At 42.9% G+C, this 20,852-nt stretch overlaps 1 protein-coding gene across 3 annotated transcripts in view; it reads right to left on the reverse strand.

Moving 5' to 3' along the window:
- LOC119401285 (titin) overlaps positions 1-20,852 on the reverse strand; it is a 70,392-nt gene that overhangs the window by 17,767 nt on the left and 31,773 nt on the right. For all 3 annotated transcript variants that reach the window (XM_037667973.2, XM_037667975.2, XM_037667972.2), the window contains 4 exons: positions 16,623-16,766; positions 10,080-10,173; positions 6,760-6,878; positions 3,090-3,741 (listed from right to left, as the gene is read on the reverse strand). In XM_037667973.2, the coding sequence (XP_037523901.1) occupies positions 3,090-3,741; positions 6,760-6,878; positions 10,080-10,173; positions 16,623-16,766 (1,009 nt within the window). The remainder of the gene's footprint in view (positions 1-3,089; positions 3,742-6,759; positions 6,879-10,079; positions 10,174-16,622; positions 16,767-20,852) is intronic.

Raw genomic sequence — 20,852 nt, forward strand, 5'->3', positions numbered from 1 at the left:
GTGTTGACTCGTCGGGATAATGTCCATTGTGGCGGGGCTGACTTGCCGATGCTCAGCAACGAAAACTTTAAAATCAAAGTAAAATATTTGATACGCATTGTCTAACTCCAGTGCGTGGAGAGTGTGAACGCTGCACATCAAGCAAACCAGCAACATCCCTTTTATGATGTCTCAAAATCGTGCCAGTACTCCTCTAAGACTGCGTAAAACCCCATTTGTTAGCATTACTTTCCAACTTCAATCAAGATTGCATTCAAATTCAGCCATCCTGTGCAAGAAAGAGAACAGTAACGCTTGCAAATATGGGTTTAAACAGAGTACACTACAATAGGTTACTTACAGGCAAAATGTGCCTCGCAATTAACCCGCAATTTAGCTGCAAGAGTCATGCGCCCGTCGCACTGCTTTTTATGCAACATTCAGTAGATATCTGCATTAGGCATAAAAGCAGCAACTTTTTTTTTTAAACCAAAAAGGAAGAGATAACATTATGTTGGAATGCCTACTGACAAGGTGTTCCTCTTAAGAGCGGACAACCCTGTATGATGTGAAAGTGTAAACGTTGACTCAAATTCAGAAGGCTGAATTTTTTGTTTGAAATGTTCTGCGGTGTATTCCTTGCCATCATTTGCTTTTGTGCACAGCAATACGAGCTGGGGAATGTGGCAAAAAGAAAAAGATCCATGCCTGTCACAAATGCACATCAGGTCTCTCAATATTGTGCTAAGCCACAGATTGAAACCTCGATGCGATTATCACCAACAGGTGCCCCGACTCAAAAGCATTTTTTCATTGCTAGGTCGAGTTAAATAGTGTGCAACTATATCGTTTTTAAACGGGGCCCTGCAACACTATTTGAGCACGGTCAGAAAACACTGCCGATCGATAGTCGAGGCTCCTGAGAACATGCGAGCCAAACATTATAGCGTAGCACACGGCCTGGAATTTATGATTAATTCTTATAGTCAGCTAGAAATTGCTCGCTCCTTTTCTCGACAAATGATGCCATAAACCCAGGTGACTGTGCCATAAATACTAAGCCCGCGGCTATTGGCTGACTTGAATATCATGAGCTGCGTAGTTACCGCGGCTGCCGTGACGTGCCCGCAAGCGATCACGCTGAAAGTAGGCAATGTGTTCGAAGGAAAAAAGAGAAAAGAAAGTGTTCAAGGTCACAACGCATGCTGACGAACGGACGTAGCTTCTTGCCCCCTTTTCATCGCCCTCCGCGTAGCTTTCAGCATGATTGCTGGTATGAAAGGAGAGAGAAAGTGCTTTAAAGCATGCGACAAATCGCTGTAAATCTGCTCATACTAGGTTCTAAAAATTCTTGCGGCAGTCGATTTCGCGTGGCATCAACTCCTTTAAAGAAGTCATTCGATTACTTGAAAAAAATGTTGCAGGGCCCCTTTAAGAACTGCTTTAAGCGATTTACAAGTCAGTGCACTGGCTGTAAGCATTTTTGCAAAGCACAAAAAAAGAAGTAGCTATATGGCGCCAGCTGTCCACCTTGTTTTTTGACTTTTTGCCGGAGTTGTTCATCTGTACGACATGATTTGCAAATGTGCTCGACATGGCCTATTTTAAGGCTGCACACAGCCTACGCAATCAAGCTGCCATCATCTAATGTTCGTTTGTGCCCATTCTCGTAGAAGTAGCAGCTTGTTAGAATGTATAAAAAAATTTAATGTGCGCTTCTGGCGAGACCAGGAACGCTACTTGTACGATGAGAGGCACAGCATGTGCACGGAGTGTTGCACAATAGAAGTGCCACATATACATGATTTTTCCATCCAAGCACTCTGAAATCGCATTTCATACAGAGGTAGCATTTTGCAATAGGTTCACTTTAGTACAACCTTTGTCACTGCTGCTTGCCCATTAGCTTACCAATAAACCAGTAGTGTACATCAACAGTTGACATACTACTACAGGTATTTATATTCTTCTGCAACACAACGTGCCACTATAGTCGGATACATTGACTACAGTGGCAACAGATGGTAACCCACTTCACCTAGGCAAAAATGACAATTTATTTAATGGCACTGCCATAAACGATGCAGTTCCGGTTATTTTGAACGAAATAGGCAAGTCTGGTGTAAAATTAAACCCACCCCAAATTTTTCGTCCATGTGAAATCTGAGCAAACATCAGCTGTCATAGTGGAAAATTCATGTATACCTCGCATTCTTATACAAGCAACATTTAGTACATGTGCATGCACATAAAACGGTCCTTGTAGATCATCGCATATGACAACAGTCACATAGAGGCCATTTTCAGTAAAGCAGCTTGAACACGTTTAAGCATAGCATGGAAAGTTCTTCACATCTTATAAGATTGCTTTTCAGTGTTTTGAATATGTTGTACGTGTAAGTGCAGTTGTGAGCCTGTTGCGGAATTGATCCAGACCAAGAGAGGCCCTCATTAGTAAAATTACAGTGATGTCGTGAAGCACTCCAGTTTCTGACTTTACAGCTAAGGCTTACTGCATGCCAAACAGTTGAAAAGCATGATGCTTAATTCAGAAAACAACAGAGCCATGTCTGAAGCATTACTGTGCCCAATAACGTGCAAACATTGAAAAAACTTTCTGACCATGAAGTCTCGTTTGTGGAATGTATCCAAAAAAGTTAGATGGAACAATTAAAGCAGAGTTTAGAAGACAATATTTAGAGGCACATAAAGACTGCTAGTAAGCTTTCATATGCTCTCACAGTGCACACCTGGCAGCATCATAAACACAAAATTCCACGTTTCTGAATGCAATATATTTTTTTTTGTGTGTTGGTGGATTGCGTAGGCTGTATGCAGGAAGACAAGAGGCCGAACAGCTAAGTGTGGGCAAAAAGACAAAAAAACAGGCGTGCTTTAATTTATGTACAAAACGAGCAGCTTTTATTCCTAAAGCATATGAAGAATGGAATACAAGTTGAAATGGGATGGGTCAGTTACAAGGCTGCCTTGAAATGGACAAAACAAAGACACAATTTCTTCCTCAATAATGCGAGCAAACAGAACCTCACACACTTCTCAGAGAAATCAGAAAAAGACCTTAGTAAAAGACTTGTCGAGTTTCAACTGACCCTGCGATTCAGAGGCAGGGTCGGGAAGCGGGATCTCCATGGCTGCTTCATTCTTCTTAGCCTCCTCCACGAGATCCGCAGCCGAAGCCGAAGCTAAGTTCGGCGGTAGTGCAGGACCATACGGCTTGCTTTCTTCTTGCTTCGTTGTTGTGTTTGAAGCTCCTCCCGCTTTGGACTTTCCAGACAGGAATGACGGCCGGAAACACGGTGCCTTGCCAATGATCACAACTGGAGTCTGTTTGGGCGGTTGCTTCTGCACTTTCTGGCTCTTGAGAAGTTTAAGCTTGATTCCACTTCCACCCGAGGGCGCCCTGGAAGGCGGCGGCGACGTGGACTTTGCTCCCTTCTTTGGACTTGTTTCAGAGTCGTCCAATTCTTTCACCGAAAGGCTGTTTTCACGTTCCTGCTTTTGCAACTCTTCGTTCTTTCTTCGTATCTTTTCCTGCTCTTCTTTACGGTTTGACTTGTGTCGTTTGGAGGAACTGCGCTCAGATGGAGAGCGCGAGCGTGACCTCGACTTGTCCTTCTCACGGTCTTTCTCCTGCTTCTCCTTTTCCTGTTTTTCTTTTTCTTCTTTGATGGCAGAGACTAGAGCAATGTCCTTCTCCATCTTCCACCGACGCTCGTAGAACGGATTCAGCAGAATGTACTTCTGCAAAAGGAAAAGCTCCAAGTGAAAAAAAGGTCACAGTTTCGCCGCAAGGGTGAAGCAATGAATGCGACAGCAACGCTGTACAAAGAGATGAAAAATTCATGAACACGAGGTGTCGCTGGAGCCAACGTTTCAACAAGCGGTCTTCTCTTCAAGGCTCAACTTCGAGGCTGTTGCAGTTTTGAAGAAGACAAGACCGCTTGTCGAAACGCTGGCTTGAGCAAAACCCTGTGTTCCCGAATTTTTCATCTCTTCAAGCTTCCATCTTCAACACGGCTTGTTGCTGGGCTAGTTGGTTCATTGCTTGAGGAAAAACAGTAATGATGCAAAGAAGACGGGGACGAAGCGAAGACACAAACAGACAAGGCGTCCGTGTCTGTCTGCTCATGTCTTCGCTTCGTCCCTGTCTTCTTTGCGTCATTACAGTTTTTCCATCTTCAGTATAATAAAAAGTTGGGCGAGTTGGTGTTGGTTCATGATGAAAAGGGGAGCGCGACTAACACGGCACACAAGAAAAGATTGACACAGGACGACATGCTATCTTCCCCTGAACTTCAACGTTGTACGAAGTTGTACTAGCAGCTAACTCCTTTAGCATTGTACCTGGTGTAACTCAACAAAACCTTTGTGTAGTTTACTGCTTCAACGCAAACTGAGCCGTGAGAACACGACACGTACACAGGTACAGGGTCGACCAAATCTAAGGTGAACACCCCATTAGTATTCAGGCCAGTAAAATTAGAACTTTGTTCTACCTCATGAGGGAAATGCCTGTTATATGACGTCACATCATGGTGTTGATAAAACAAGAATTTTCCAAATTGTGTATTAAACATCACCTTATACGAGGTCTTGAATACTAATGACCACCAGCTGAAAACACACTCAGAAATTATTAATGGCTGTGGGTATACCATGGAAAAAAAAACAGTCCTCTGCCATTAGTAAATGAAATACGCGCGTCAGATATTTTATCGAGCAGGGTAGTTCTTCCAGCAGAGTGGTCATGCACAACAATATTCAGTACAAGGGAAAATGCTGCCTTGTATTGGCCACGCAGAGCACTGAGCGTACCCAAAGTTAAAGGTTCTTGATTTCTTCCTCACCACCACAGGACATAACTGGCCACAACAACTTGTGCCCGCAAATGTGACTGCTGCTGACAAACGGTCACAATTCACACAACAGTTTCTGAATGACTAAGTATCTCATAAGACTAACCCCCGTATTCAGAAACGCTCCTTGACTTGAACTTGACTTGCTACCGCCTCAAGGGAACGCGTGTGAAACGCGTTTGTGCTGCCTTGGCACCGCCTAAAGGCAGCACGTTCCAAATGCGTTGAAGGCGGTGACAAGTCAAGTTCAAGTCAAGGAGTGTTTCTGAATACGGGGGCAAGAATCTGTAAATATATTAAAGGGACACTAAATAGAAAAACAACATTTTAATCTATTTGTTTCATTCATTTATTTATTTATGAAATAAATATTTAGATCAGTAAATTACCATTCCACAATTGTTGCAATGAACAAATGCTTGGTATGTGAGTATGCACAAAAAAGAAAAAGAAAATAACAGGTGCTGAAACTGCTCTTCTCACACTAACTGACCACGATGTCGTACATTTTGACAGTGTGTGCCAGCACTAATGGAATTCTTGATCCATAAAAATGAATTACATTGTGTTCTTAGAGAGCTAGTGACTGAACTTGACATCAAGACAAGTTCCCAATGTGCCCAAAATATAAAAAAAAGATAAGTTCATGATGTTATGTTGTTGTATAGGCGCCGAAGTTCTGGCACGAAATTCAAATAGTTGTCGCTTCATTCTCTCTTCTAATAATGAACCTACGAGGGGGAATCAGCGGCAATCTCTAATACTTTATCCTAGTACAGTCGAACTCCGCTACAACGAACTCCGCTTCAACGAAATTTCCGGTACAACGAAAAATTCTCGGTTCCCCGTCAACAGTCCATAGGAGTCAATGCATAAATATGCTCGCCACAACGAACACTTTTTCTGCTGCCGTTCCGCTTCAACGAAATTTGACGATGCCATTCGGGGCTCAAAAATTTAATTTACCGTGCAATAAACACAATCTCGGACATTTTGATGCATTTTAGAACATAAAAATACGAATTCAAAGTCTGAATCGCGTGTTGGAACCACCAGAAACCGCCGCTGTTGACTGAGCATGGGGGCCGCCATTGCTTGATAGCGACGGCGATCAGACTGCCCTGCTTTCGCAACTGGCTTGAGTTGCTTCTGAGTCGCAGACAATCCGAAGCCAAAGCTCAGTTGTCGACACTGGGGTGCAATCGCGAAACGATAGCTTTTCCGGTGCCTTTCCAATACTTTTCGTGCTTTTCGCGCTTCGCTAGTGGTCAGAGCGACGGTACATCCACCACATCCGCGTTATCAACGCGAGCAGCCCTTCTGGGGTGCAATCGCGGAATGGTGCCTTTTCCAATGCCAATGCTTTTCGTACTATTCGCGCTTGGCCAGTGCGACCGATGGTCGGAGCAACAATTCGTCCGCATTATCAACGGGATCGGCCAGCCGCGAGTGGTAGATAAGAATAGCATAGAATAAAGCGTAAGTCATCGCTCTGCGACAGCACGCCTGCATGTCGCCGTTGTCGGCGAATAGCTAGTGTTAGCGTGTTGGTGCAACTGTGCAGTTCGTGTTGCGCGCCTGTGCTTGTTTGATTCGTTCGCGGAAGCCGTTGTTTCTGCGTGCTTTTCAACGTGGCGTCGCTATGCATATATAGGAGAATCGCGTCGTGACGCTGCTGGGGATGCAAAGGTAGCAGCAGACACTTTTTGAATATTGGAAATAAAAGTTTCACTGTTCTACTAGCTCAGGTCAGCCATATTTTTTTCGATTTCACTACAACGAAATGTTCGCTTCAACGAACATTTTTCCGAGCACCGTCAATTTCGTTGTAGCGGGGTTTGACTGTAAACACATTCAGTGTTTTACATCAGGGATGAGCCAGAGCAAGACACTGGCCACACACCGTGTAGTTCTGGTTGTGCTCAAGGCTTTGCAAGTGGTTACGGGCCATGGCTGAATCTCCACTCATAACCTTGCAGAGCTTGCAGTAATAGCCAGAGATGCCAACTAGGAACTGGACACCTGCAATGAACAGAGACAGTGTTTAATAGAACTTGCAGAATTGCCTACAAATACCATGTTTGTTTAGCGAGTACTGACGGGCAAGTTGGTTGCACATGATCTATAATATAGGAGCACAAATTTAACGGAGACAGGGACAAGCAAAATGACACACAACAGGTGCTGACTAGTTGAACTAGTCCAAGTTCAGAGCCTGTGTTCTGCGTCATTTTGTTTGTGCTTGTCTCTTACATTTGCGCTGCTATCTTATAGACCATCAGGTAAGGCCCACACTTTTCTTTCTCTCAATATTTCACAAGTTGCAGACTTTGCACAAATGCAATGCCCACGTCTCCTACCACATGTCATCCTCTGCGCCCTTCACTACAGTTCGACATAATGGTCACCTTAAGGGGAGACGCGGGTCTTTTTTTTATTTGTTTTGTTATCTGGGTGAACTGAACGAAATTTAACAAACTTATCCCATTTTTTCTGCAGATTCCAAATCTCTAATTAGATTTTTGGTAGCTGCATTAGTACAAAAGATGTGCAATCTCTAAAAGCATATTTCTTACGAGAATTTTTGGCAACTTTGCTTTGTCAAACACAGAAACAAAGTATGTGGCAAGGCTGCCAGAGAGCTGGTTTAGCCGGTGATGCTAATCCGATTGTCTTCAACGAACTTTGAATGCAAAATAGACGTAAATGTGAGTGAAATTTTTTTGCTGCATACTATTTCTGATAATCGAGAATTATAATTTGGTGAACAACATTATAAGAAAATAAATAGCATCACCGGCTAGACCAGCTTCCTGGCAGTCTTGCCACATACTTTGTTTTTGTGTTTGACAAAGCAAAGTTGCCAAAAATCCCCGTAAGAAGTATGCTTAAATATGTGTTAGAAATTGCATATCTTTTGTTCTAATGCAGCTATTAAAAATCTACTTAGAGATCTTGAATCTGCAGAAAAAGCTGAATAAGTGTATTAAATTTCATGCCATTCACCCAACTTTAAAAAAACCATTTTTTAAGACCCACGTCTCCCCTTAAAGGGACACTAAAGAGAGAAACAATTTTTCTCCTCTTATTCAATTACAATGTCCCAGTACCAAAACATGGAAAATCCTTGGAACACAAGGTGTCACTGCAGCCAACGTTTCGACAAGTGTACTTGTCTTCTTCAAGGCTGCAACTTGAGTTAGCGAACATGTGACAACTCACAGTTCGCCAACATGTGACAGCGCCCCACTGCCAATAAAAATGTGTGGCCTGCGCGAAACGCGCACCACAGTCCCAGCGAAAGCTGAAGGAGAGGCCTTTCTAGAGCTTGCTTGCTTGCTTGTTCCTTGTCTTTGGCTCATACCCACAACGGGGAGATGGCCAAGAAGCCGGCGGTTAATGTAAATTGGAACATTAAGTAAAAGTCAGGGCCCACTGCAAACTCTCTAGGGGCGACTACAGCAAGTGCGGTTGCAAGATACCCCCTACGCCATAAATATTCATAATTTTTGCGAAGTGGGGAAGCTCCCACTATGCCATTACTCGTCATTCTGTGGAGAAGCGAGGTACCCATTATGCATCTGTAAGGCATCATATATGTGCACCTTGTTGGTGCTGTGGTTGGAGACGATGAATTATGGCTGAGCCCTTTGTAATGGGCAGGTAGCTTTAGACCAGCCATTTGTTACGCAGTTCACATTGTGCAACACCTGGTTGTTATTTCACTCTTCTACCACGCTATATTACATCTGCTAACGTGATTCCTTGCCTGACATGACGCCTGTATAGGATCTTTTTGCAAAGGAGTTTCAAGCACCAGTGTGGCTCCGTGGTAGGATACTTGACTGCCACGAAGAGGGCCTGGGGTTCAAATCCTGCTCGAACCCTGTTTTTGTTTTTCCTCATTGTGTGCAACTGCTGTTACGGGCACCGGCAGACAACTACACCACCAAAATCGGCTGTGGTTATCATATCATAACAGCTTTTGTTTTAAAACAGCCACTCATTTTCAGACCCATCATGGCAAACCTTTCAGAAAAGGGTCCTTCCATTGGCCACTGCTACAATGGAACATCCCTATGGTGTGACCCCTTCTCTCCCCTGGCAGCATGCAGCATATTTCATCAAAAAAGTGGTTTAGTGGGCGAGTTTATATTCTATTAATTCTTGAAACTAGCAGTGCAGAAAAAGATGTAATACGACAAAATGAAGACAGACAAAGCACTGGCTCTGAATATGAGTATCAAATATCAACAAATTGATAGTCTGCACTCAGTCGGGTTTCCTCAAGTAATGTCGCATTTTTTTTCTTGCACTCCTTGCCTCAAGAAGACAGCCTAGTAGACATTAGCATGCAGGCCTCTTAGAGACATTAGCATTGAGCCATTTTGTAGTTGTTCCCGTCATGAAACATGTTTCAACATTTGGATGCTTTGTTAGAGCTTTCATGTGAACAAGCACAAAGTTATTTTCCTTAAAGTTTATTTCCGCAACTAGGTTCTGTGGTTCTTGCATTGGTGGACAATCTACAGCCAGTATAATTTAGTGGGTTAAGATCCTATATGTCATTTTCTTGTACACAGATAATGTGACCAAGTGCAATGTCAGCCCATTTTTTACGGTACTGTTCAGTGCAGTGCTGAGCAAAACCACATGATTCATAGCTTCACCTTTAGTGCCTTAGAATAATTTACATGCACTTCAATGCAAGAGAGCGCATTATAGGTCCTGCAGTTTAAGCGGTTACGTAACAAGTGGTCCGAACTGTAGCATCCTTTTTCACCATCAAATGAACTCTGCCAAACACTGAAGCTGTGACCTTGTTTACCAATAGGCCAGTACAATGCAAGGACAATAATTGCTTGGTCAAAAGGTGGCGAGGTGGGCTAGTTCGTAGACGTTCATGTTTAAAAATTAGTTTGAAGCGCACCAAAGACACGGTCCTGTCCAATCCCTTTATCTGCATCTTCACTGTGCTTCATACTAACTTTTAACATTAATTGCTTGGTCACTGCACGTAAGGTCCATGACTGCTTGGTCACTGACCTTGCAATTCCATTGCGCATTATCTCACTGTTCCAATTACATCACCTTACTGAAGGTAATCCACAATTTGACAACTGGAACATAACCGCATCATTTTGAACAAGAATGAAGAAACCGAATGCAAAAATGAAAATGTCATGGCACTGCGTGTAAAAACATGCATGTAAGGGAGCTCACCTTTGACAGCTGAGACAATTGTACGGTGGAATTTTTGGTTCGTAGGTGCTGGCTTCTCTAGGTCGGCCCACGGACGATCGTGAGATGGTGTGGCCTGAAGCATACCGTCACAACAACTTTTGTCAGCACATCTCGTGTCAAAAAGAGAATAAATAAGCGAGTGTCTACATTACTGAAATCTAAGAAGTCGTTAAAGACTGCTCTTGATGATGGTGTAGAAGATGTGAAATAATATGAAGAAATGCCAGGGCACGAAAAATTGCTATCTCCTGTCTCATCACTTCTCCGTATTGTTTCGCGTCTTACACACCATTACAACCCATTTAGCAAAGTAAAAAGCAAAGAAAGATGCAATACCAGCTCAATGAATTCGCTGGTGTGCATCATTTCTTGGAATAACAGAGAGCTGAGCTAGTTGGTACATATTCATGCTAAAAGTCTGGGCATGCAAACACAGACACAAGAGAGAAGTCAATTCGTTTGTGGTGTCTTGACTTCTCTCTGTGTCTGTGTTTGCACGCCCAGTCTTTTAACATGCATAATGCCTTCGGGCCCTTAAGGTGTAATAAATGAAATTTGTAATGTTTTCAGGAAGAATAAAGTGAACCTGTACAGTACTCACAGATCTAAACGTGACATTTTTTTTAGCACATGAGCAATTGCTCGTGACAGACACGTCATGTCGCTGCAAATCTAGCCGCTAAAGGCAAGGTTGGCTCTGATGTAGATGTTCAAGTCAAAATTATTCCAATGATACGAACAGTACACGCTATAAACGAAGGTACAAGCATTACTTAAGTATAAATCTTCACGTATCAATCCGTCCAGTCTGTTTTCAATTTATTTTAAAGCCACTCAATATAAATTGCTCCATTGCATTAATTCGATTAATTCATACTGTTTGCTCGTATGAGCCAGAAAATATCTGCACTAACAATCCAGTGTTGGTTGGGAAAGAAAAAAGAAACTGAGATGGTCTGGCCAACCACTTTGTATAAAACGCTTAAATCACTTTTGCTGTAATACAGTGATTTCATGCCGAAAAATGTACTAAGATTGAGAAGGGGCTTTCAGCTGTCGTGGGACAAAGCACATTTTCCCCTTTAATTACACACACGTGCACGTGCCGTATTATAAGGAGCACTAGTGTGATTACTGACGTCTAAAAACTATACTGGCAATCACCTAGAGCTGTCTATGACGTCACTGTGGCCCTGAGAAACAATAAATAAAAACACACATAAGCTTTCTTTTGTCTTGACCTCCCCCCACCCACCCATCTGCCACTTTACAAATACAGTGAAACCTCATTGATACGTACCTGCTGGGAATGCGGCATAACTACGCACTAAACGTAGTACGCATTAACCACAAAGTACAAATTTGTATCTCCTCACGTGCGTCATTGCTGCCAACATAGGAATAAATACAGTGCCACAGCAAATATTGCCTAAAGTGCCCACCACAAAGCCATTAGTTTTGCATTAGTCTCTATGTCGGGGATATCTGCATTAGCCGGGGATTCATCGCAACTACGTTTTAACCGTTACTACGTTTAAAGCGGGTACGTATTAATGAGGTTTGACTGTATCCCTAATTTTGAGGTCAGGTATGTATATGTGAACGTTTCATTACAACACAAGTTGGGACATTGCACTGAGTCATATTTATGAGAACTTCTCTGATAATTCAAACAAAATCCTGGAGTCAGTCCCCTTAAGTTCAATTTATCGAGAGCCTACAGTAGCAAGGACACGACTGCGATGGAGGAGAAGGCTATGAACATGGTGAGAGCTATCCCCTGCCTTCTTCTTCTCGCCATAAGTCCTTTTGTTTTATTGACTGCATCAAAATTTAGCCTTACGTGAAGAAGGCTGCCTTTCCCAGTTACAAAAAGAGCATTGAGAGTAAGCTCTAGATTGAGAGAAATCTTAGCATTTCTGCCCGAACACAAAGTGGATATGAAAACTGCCTCGTCAAGCAGCTGCTCCCTGAATGTGAATACTTGTGGTCTTTAAAACAAAGGCTCTACACAATATTTTCAACTGTTGAACATTATGAAGATAACATCAAATGGTGTTCCTATGCAATGGGGTGCCACGTGGTCAGCCACATTGCGTGAGCTACTCAGTGCAACCGTATCACACCTTGAAATGTTACCTATGCCTGCACTGTTCATGTCTCCACATTTTCCCGTTTTTTTCTTCTTTCTTTCCACTAAGACTTTATACATCTCTTCCTTATCTCAACCAATGAGCGGTTCGTACAGTTTTAGGAGTCCTTCCAAAGCAATAATTTTAGTGAAAGCTGAGATAGAAGCAATGTTTTCTGAGAAGCTGGTACCGAGGCATCAAATTCTCAAACCAGTACCAAGGCACTTAGTGCTTAGCCCAACTGATCAAAGTCAAATGTGCTTATATGCAAGACAGATCAAAATATGCAACTCACATAATGTTAACATGCCAGCAAGCACAAAGATTGCATTCCTGCACAATATGCACTGAACTGAATTACATATAGTTCTGTTTCAGCAAGACATGAAGTCACATGCAAGTTCACTGCCAAAAGGCATTATCGTAATGTACACAGAATATTATTCAAGATGCGGCAAATGTGTGTACCGAGACCTCAGCTGCGCTTACCACCAAAGGCTCACTCATGCAATGGGCTCATGATAATGTTACAAATTTATAGCAAAGTAATGAATACTATTACAATGAGGATGGCAAAAATACATTTTTCACCTACCAGTCTTTCCCCCACATGCACAGTCTGCACACTTATAACTTGCAGCTGTGCCATTTTGAATGAGCAAGATCTGCTTTGTTTCTACAGATCCTTTAAGGGCCTCACCAGGAATTTACCAGCTGCCATTGAAGCAATGAGAATTCTTCCTTGTGAATCTTTTTTCTTTTTCCCAGGGTGCCTTCTTTAGATGTTTTTATTATGTACAAGGTCTGAAAAGTTGGTCTCAGAAGTTAATTAAGAACACATAACTTATGTTTCGTATCATTAAAGGGTGATTCCACGTAAGATCGAACAATCGATGGCTGGTCGACCTCTCAAATTTATTTCAAAATTTTATATATTATTGCCTGATGAGTGGAAAGAAGAGATCCGCAATTTGTTTTGCCGCCAAAAATTTTTTCGAAGCACAGGAAATCAATAATGACGAAGAGGTGGAGTAGAGCGCTCATCCGCTCTGCTGTTTTGGCCAACTTTCGTTATGCATTGCACAAAATATATTAAAGTTAGGTAGATGAGATTTCTTTAACTATATATGTGCATGTTTTTGCTTCTGCTCAGGTATTTTTAGTTTTGATGTGTAGTGTAGATGTTTTTATAAAAAACCTCAAAATTGGCCCAGGAGACGTTATTTTCTTTACTTTGAAGGTCTTTATCTCGAAAAATCCTTATAGCCGAGCGACAAACATTGCGCATTACATTCTTCACATGCTTATCTACCACACTGCCGAATCTTATATTTATATAACTTTTCAGTTAAGAGATATGATCGGGCTAAGTTAAAGAAAACACCGGACAATGAAAACTTCTGACGACAATTAAAAAAAACCCCATTTTTCATATTTCTTAAACTTTGTCCCCTTATTGTCCTCCACATCAGCTTTCATAATCATTGAAAACATGTTGCATAATGTCGTTGCACTAATAGTTACGACCCCCCCAATGAGACCCTTGGGCAAGGATTGGCAATTCCGACTTCTTGCCCAGCAAGTGTATAAAATGCAGGCAGGATTGAATTGCTTTTTCATTAAAAGGCCAGCAGGTACCGAAAATGGTGTCGCCGGCACTGAAGACGTTAATTTTGAAATTATTTGGTCACTGCGGCGGCCACGAGCGCGGGGCTCCCGAGCAGGCGCGCGTTGTAAGAGACGGTGCAGTGAGAGCTCGTTTTCGCGTCCTCAGACCGATTGAGTTCGAAACAGCAACATCTCTCGGGTGACTTGAACGCACGTACACCGGTAGTCACAGTGATCTGGTTAATGACATTGATTTCTTTTTCAGGGGGCATAAGAATGTCATCGTTAAACTGTGCGTTCCATGAAGATCTTTCATTGCCGTGGTAGCAAAAGCACGCGTAGCACAAGTAGTCCGTCTCACTGGCAGTCACTGATCTTTCGGGCGTTAAACGTTTCTTCAAAGCGTATATGCCTAGGTCGGTAACTCTACGAAATTTTGGCTTCTTTGCAATAATTAAAGGAGTACTGACACGATTTTGAGACATCGCAGAAGGGACATTTTTTGCTTTGCTGGTGTGCAGTGTCAACACTGTCCACGCACTGGAGTCGGAGAACACGTATAAAATATTTTAATTTGACTTTGAAGTTTTCGTCGCTGAGCATCTGCAAGCCAGCTCCACTGCAAGGGCATTATCCCGACGAGTCAAGACAGTTCTCCCGAGTTTGCGAGTTCTGCGTCCTGCATGCAGCCTAAATCGCAGAAATCACTGCCAGGGTCACAGGACGACAATTCACTCATCGTTGTTTATGTGCACCACGAGCAGATGACGAATTTGCTGCTACTACGTCGCGAGTTTCTGTATCTCCGTGACGTCACACTGCTATGAAACGACACTGAGAAGACACCCCCTCGATATCTAAACCGAAAGTGTCTTTTTAAGGTGGCGCTAATTAAAATATATACGATGCATTCCCAGGCATCACAATAGTCGTTTTAGGTTTCTCGACACCAGTAGTTTTATTTAGAGCAACAATCCGAAATTTTTAAAAATTCGTGTCAGTACTCCTTTAAGCTTCTTGTGCTTCGAAAGGTAGTCTCCACAATACATTCATTTCGAGCTATACTTTCTCGCCATGAGACGCACAGGAGGAGTAGAGTAAGAGCAAAGCACAAGAACTATCCGCGCCGAATGAAGTCTGAACAGCACTCTCAACGCGCGGCTAGTTCGGGCCGTCTGCTGCCGACATCTAAGATAGGCAAGCGCATCCGGTTACCGATAGTTTTGCTTTTCTTTCCTTTGACATTCCATATTTTGCTTTGCCACTGGAGCGCCACGTTAATGCTTTCCACTCATCGCAACAGGCGCAGCGCAGTTTCTCTGGCAGCAGCGTGCGTGAAGCGAGCGCTCATAGCTCCCTTATAGAGTTCTCATCTTGCTTCCATCTCTGCCTTGTTATCAGCGCCTAGCTGCGATGCGAACAGAGGGCGGATAGAATAGCGAAGCTCCAGTGCACGTGCGTTCAAGTCACCCGAGAGGTGTTGCTGTTTCGAATCGGTCTGAGGACGCGAAAACGAGCTCTCACTGCGCCGTCTCTTACAACGAGCATCTCGTGTGCGCGCGCGCCTGCTCGGTAGCCCCGCGCTCGTGGCCGCTGCAGTGACCAAATAATTTCAAAATTAATGTCTTCAGTGCCGGCGACACCTTTTTCGGTACCTGCTGGCCTTTTAATAAAAAAGCAATTCAATCCTGCCTGCATTTTATACACTTGCTGGGCAAGAAGTCGGAATTGCCAATCCTTGCCCAAGGGTCTCATTGGGGGGGTCGTAACTATTAGTGCAACGACATTATGCAACATGTTTTCAATGATTATGAAAGCTGATGTGGAGGACAATAAGTGGACAAAGTTTAAGAAATATGAAAAATGGGGTTTTTTTTTAATTGTCGTCAGAAATTTTCATTGTCCGGTGTTTTCTTTAACTTTAGCCCGATCATATCTCTTAACTGAAAAGGTATATAAATATAAGATTCGGCAGTGTGGTAGATAAGCATGCGAAGAACGTAATGCGCAATGTTTGTCGCTCGGCTATAAGGATTTTTCGAGATAAAGACCTTCAAAGTAAAGAAAATAACGTCTCCTGGGCCAATTTTGAGGTTTTTTATAAAAACATCTACACTACACATTAAAACTAAAAATACCTGAGCAGAAGCAAAAACATGCATATATTTAGTTAAAGAAATCTCATCTACCTAACCTTAATATATTTTGTGCAATGCATAACGAAAGTTGGCCAAAACAGCAGAGCGGATGAGCGCTCTACTCCACCTCTTCGTCATTATTGATTTCCTGTGCTTCGAAAAAATTTTTGGCGGCAAAACAAATTGCGGATCTCTTCTTTCCACTCATCAGGCAATAATATATCAAATTTTGAAATAAATTTGAGAGGTCGACCAGCCATCGATTGTTCGATCTTACGTGGAATCACCCTAAAGAACCTGGTGTCAAGTGTTTTATCAAAAACATGAGAAAGTTGCAATGACACTGTCATTAAAAAAATACACAAGTGTATCCATAGCTTCCTGTATTGTGCAAACAAGACAACACAAGTAGACTGTCCTGTGTTGTCCTGTTGGTGTAAAAACAGTTACGAAAATGCACCTTGTTGGGCATCACAGCATTCTGCTATACAACAAGGTCCAGCATGAACGGTTACACCTGACCAATCCACAATAACTACTCCTTAAATATTAACAACGAATTTCTTTGTTGCACTGAACTACCCAGTACACATGTCACTTAGCAGTGCAAAAGAAGCTTTTTGCAGTAACTCATGCCTCCTTACCTCTTTGTGTTTGGGCGAGTGCAAGTGGCGAAACATGTCATTCATTGTAGGCACCACCACATTGCACTGTTGGCACCAATGGTCGCGTGGGTCCTCATACACAAACTTGATGCCAGCTGTGTCGGGGCTCTCGGCAGCCAGAGCCTGTCAGAGATCCATGCGGTGACGGTGTCAGTGGCGCAATAAATGAAATCGGTTATTTGGAGTCGCTTAAAAGGAGGCCCTACGACACCTTTCTGATTTATCACAGAATGACCTTAGCACTCAGCTCTATTGCCTCAAGAATTTCCTGCTGCAAAAACAGTTTTCATGAGTATAAAGGGAATTATCGCATAAGCTCAGCGCTTTCTCTCTCCTTTTTTCAACATGCTGGTGTTGACAAAAACAGAAACAAACAAACAAGCAAAAAAAAGGCATTCGCCACCTCGCCAGCTTTCCCAGGATTCTTTTGATAGCATAGACACTACTTATGTACAGCCAATTTAGGTAAGGTGCAAATTTATTGCATTGGCCTTGAATACAGTCAAACCCGAATATATCAAATCCGTAGGGGATGACAAATAAATTCTATATATAGGTAATTCGATATATAAAATATTTTATATATCGAAAAATTTTCAAAGGGCTTTTACGATTGTTCAATATACACAATAATTCGTTATATGCGGGTTTGATATATGTGGGTTCGACTGTAAACGTGCATTGGTTCGTCGTTGCAAAAGCTTGACAAATCTTAGCCTTTGAACAACAAGCTGTACCAGTGGCAGCTCTTCTGTTCAGTAAAAATTACCAAGCTAGGAGAGGCTAGTACAAAGAAAGGCTTGGTGCAGTGAAGCCTTTCTGAAATTTTTGCATTAGCTGCTTTGCACACACAGGACAAGGAGAAAATAATAACAATAATTAAAATAAAGCTGCCTTCTCTCACATATATTGCAAAAGAGCACAAGGTTGTAATGCTGCCTTCCTCCTTACGTCCTTATGAGCCCACTTTCCGCCACTACACTGTTTTGCACATGCTCTTGTGTTGTAAAAAATTATGTTCTCATTATTCTTTGTAACAGAAAATGAACACAACATAAGTAACAATGACAGTGCAAACAGTTTTTACATTTTCTTCCATCTAAAGCAGAGCATCCTGTGAACCGAAGCTTCGTCACAAGAAGCCAAGCTGGAACAAGATGAAAACGAGAGGACACAAACACGGCGCTCACTAAAACCATGTTTTATTGCGTTCGCACATCAACATATAAGGAAAAACACAATCAGTATACATATCAGGGAACAAGATATCGCCGTATACAATGATAAGTCAGTTTTGATAGTTATTCTAAAACAGCGCACAAACAGGACATGAAAGATACCACACTACACAGGCACTACCAGTGCACACGCGAGATTATTGAGGCAATCACCATTATCAAGTTCACCGTCCATCCAGTTACTTGACAAGGAAATCGCATATCTGCGAGATTATAACACCTTCATAATCCCGTAACCCCTAGTCATCATTTTATCATGTTTATCCCGTGTCTTTCCTGTATTTTCTGCCTTTGTATTTCGCGCAATAAATCTTTGTTGGAAGCCCCGTTTGTGCGCCGTTTTAGAATAACTATGTGTGCGTACCAACAAGCCCGCTTAGTCACCGTATTGCAGTTTTGATAGGTACAATATTTTAGTTTTGCGGAATGAGAGCGAAGCCGCGTTGACACAACATTCTCCACTTTTATTTAATGCAGAATCCTTCAAAGATATCCTGCTGACTATGTTCTGCATAAGTGCTTAGTAGTTCACAATTTTGAAAAACTGGCTCAGTCACATTTCTTACACTGATCTGCAAGGTGACTGCTCACAAACCCTTTAAACGAGTATACATGTTCTCATAGTCTTTCACTGATACATTGGCTGGTGTCAGTGTGGCTTCGCTCTCAGTCCGCAGAAATGGAATGACGCACTTATCTAAATCTAAACTGTAACTTAGGACTGTATATGGCGATATCTTGTTCCATCGTATGTATACTGATTGTGTTTTCCTGCATATACTGATGTGCAGACGCAATAAAATATGGCTGTTAGTGAGCACCGTGTTTGTGTCTTTCGTCTTGCTCCAGCACTGTTTCATTGTTCAAATTCAGTATGTACCAACCAGCCCAATTCAAGACACTGATAAAGTGAAGCTTTTTTGTGACCATGGCTACTGCATACCTGCGAACCTAGGGACTTTTGAAATAGGGAGATTCACCGTGGGGGGCGAGATGCCTGTAATTGGTCAACAAAATTGTCCTTATCTCAAATGGTCACTTCAAAGGGTCACTACTGTGCAGTGAGCTCTACAGCCATAATTTGTAGTAATACCCCTAGCCTACAGCACGCCATTTTATTGTCAAAATCTATCTAATGTAATTTTCACCTATAACATGTAGCAGTCGTTGAGAAATAAAAAACTCATTGCCCTTTCACTAGCGTGAAGATGGACAAACAGTGAGTGTCGCTGTTCGTAAACCCACAACTTAAGTGCGCCAAAACAGGTACAGCTGTTGGAGACAACTGAAACCCGCGAGTAATGAGCGCTTTCTGCAAGCCACACTGCGCATCGGAACGGCAAGCGGGGCAGGCAGGCGGCCATTTTACACGAAAGCTTCGTGTCGCAGACTTTTTTTTTCCTCATAAAGTTTTCGGAAGGGCATTGCCGCACATCCAGCATATGGCCCCTGCGTCCGTGGCCTTGAAACATTTGAAGTGGGCCTGTGGCCTGACTGAAAGCCTCTCTACTGTTACTGTGCCCTACTGGGCCATAAAACGGGGAACGTGCCCACCAGTGTCGGCGGTTGGGGTGTGTGCGTGCTTGTCTGCTTCTATTGAAAGGTGGAGAGCCTGGGGGATGACAGGAAACAGCAGTGGCCAGTGAACCTTTCGAGCTGCCTGAATGTTTGCTTTTCTTTGGTGTGTCATATAAATAAGTCCGTGTTGTTTTAATCACCAGGTTTTGCTTTACTGTAATTTTTTTCAAAGGGTTGAGGCAGTTTATAGGGAGACTTATGGCTGCGGTCATACAATCGGGAAGACAGGTAAGAAATCGGGAGAGTTGGCAGGTATGCTACTGTAGGTGCTGCCACATTTTGCTGAATATGTCAAACTGCCGCTGGAGCACCTCGCTAGCCATAGGAATTGCGGGTCTTGCCTCACTCCTATTATGCCACCTCCACACAGAAAAGTTACATCCGGACTGCAACTAGTGTTCTTCAGTTCACTTTCAGTTTCCACTGTACATAAGTTTCTCCCAGTCTACACTTCCGTTTATAGCCTATCTATGGATGGACCTCCGAGTACGGTCAAATTTGATTGCTGAAATTGTGGACGTCATACTCTGTTACAGGAAGTATGTAGGAGATGACAGAAGGAGATTTTCATGTTACGTGCAAAGAGGTGCTGGGGGGAAAATGAAGATCTAAAGAAGCTTCGGAGTATGCATATTCCAATGGGGCACGTTGGATCTGCAACAATTTTACATGCCCACGCCTTGCATGCCTCCTTTTCCATGTAATGAATTTATACCAACTATTGCAGCTTTCTCTTCCCGTATTCTAGTTCGGGTATTTGGTATTTTTCAATGCAAGAACTGTGCAGGTACATTTAATATAAATAGCGGGACCCGAGATGTTCGACAGGGTTATGACATCGACTGACGCTGACACACATGCACTAGGAGTCCTCCTTAAGTCTGCTCTAAAGGATAAGCACAGTTTTAAGTGTGCCCATGTACTTTCATGCTAAGTGAAGCCTCGTTAACATGTACCTGCTGGGAATGCACTAAATGCATAACTACGCACTAAACGGTAGTACACATTAACCACCATCGTCGCCAGCAAAGAAATAGAGTGCCACAGCAAATATTGCCTAAAGTAGCCACCGCAAAGCCTTTTCTTTCTTTTTGTCAAAGTGGAGAAAAGATGCTGGCACTCTCGCACGACCGCCCAAAAGAGCGCGGTGGCCACGCCAAAGAGCATTTCGAAACTATTACAGGGTCCGGGATACGCAGTGACCGACAGAATGGACAGTGTCTGCTTTGCGCAATATAGGTGTATGCATCTGTACTGGGATCTGCTACTAAATGAAAACTAACACAGTTCCAGTGAAACGTGGTACGGCCGCGTGGAGCCGATCGTCTCCTGGCTAGTTGTGTGCAGCGCGTCGCCTACTCGGCTCACGCCGTCATTGCCGGGCCGCTCACTG

Source organism: Rhipicephalus sanguineus, chromosome 8 (assembly GCF_013339695.2).
Source record: "Rhipicephalus sanguineus isolate Rsan-2018 chromosome 8, BIME_Rsan_1.4, whole genome shotgun sequence".
Classification (NCBI taxonomy): domain Eukaryota; kingdom Metazoa; phylum Arthropoda; class Arachnida; order Ixodida; family Ixodidae; genus Rhipicephalus; species Rhipicephalus sanguineus.